Source organism: Solanum tuberosum, unplaced genomic scaffold (assembly GCF_000226075.1).
Source record: "Solanum tuberosum cultivar DM 1-3 516 R44 unplaced genomic scaffold, SolTub_3.0 scf00114, whole genome shotgun sequence".
NCBI lineage: Eukaryota > Viridiplantae > Streptophyta > Magnoliopsida > Solanales > Solanaceae > Solanum > Solanum tuberosum.
In genome coordinates this window covers 988,611-988,988 of record NW_006239038.1, presented here as the reverse complement: position 1 = coordinate 988,988, position 378 = coordinate 988,611, and the positions used below count along the sequence as shown (strand labels likewise).

The 378-nt window shown below is 54.5% G+C and overlaps 1 protein-coding gene across 1 annotated transcript in view; it reads left to right on the top strand.

The window, feature by feature from the left end:
• LOC102598284 (extensin-2-like) overlaps positions 1–378 on the top strand; it is a 1,015-nt gene extending 637 nt beyond the window's left edge. Inside the window, exon 2 of the mRNA XM_015309727.1 lies at positions 13–378. Within this exon, the coding sequence (XP_015165213.1) occupies positions 13–378 (366 nt within the window). The remainder of the gene's footprint in view (positions 1–12) is intronic.

Sequence of the window (378 nt, the reverse complement as noted above, 5' to 3'; positions counted from 1 at the left end):
TACTACTACAAGTCTCCTCCACCACCATCACCATCTCCCCCACCTCCATACTACTACAAGTCTCCCCCACCTCCATCGCCTTCTCCCCCTCCACCATACTACTACAAGTCACCACCACCACCATCGCCATCTCCTCCACCACCCTACATCTACAAGTCTCCTCCTCCACCATCACCTTCACCACCCCCACCTTACTACTACAAGTCGCCTCCTCCACCGTCACCTTCTCCACCACCTCCCTACTACTATCACTCTCCACCTCCACCCGTAAAGTCTCCTCCTCCTCCTTATTACTACACCTCACCTCCTCCACCAGTGAAATCACCTCCTCCACCGGCGTACATTTACGCTTCACCACCACCACCAGTCCACTACTAA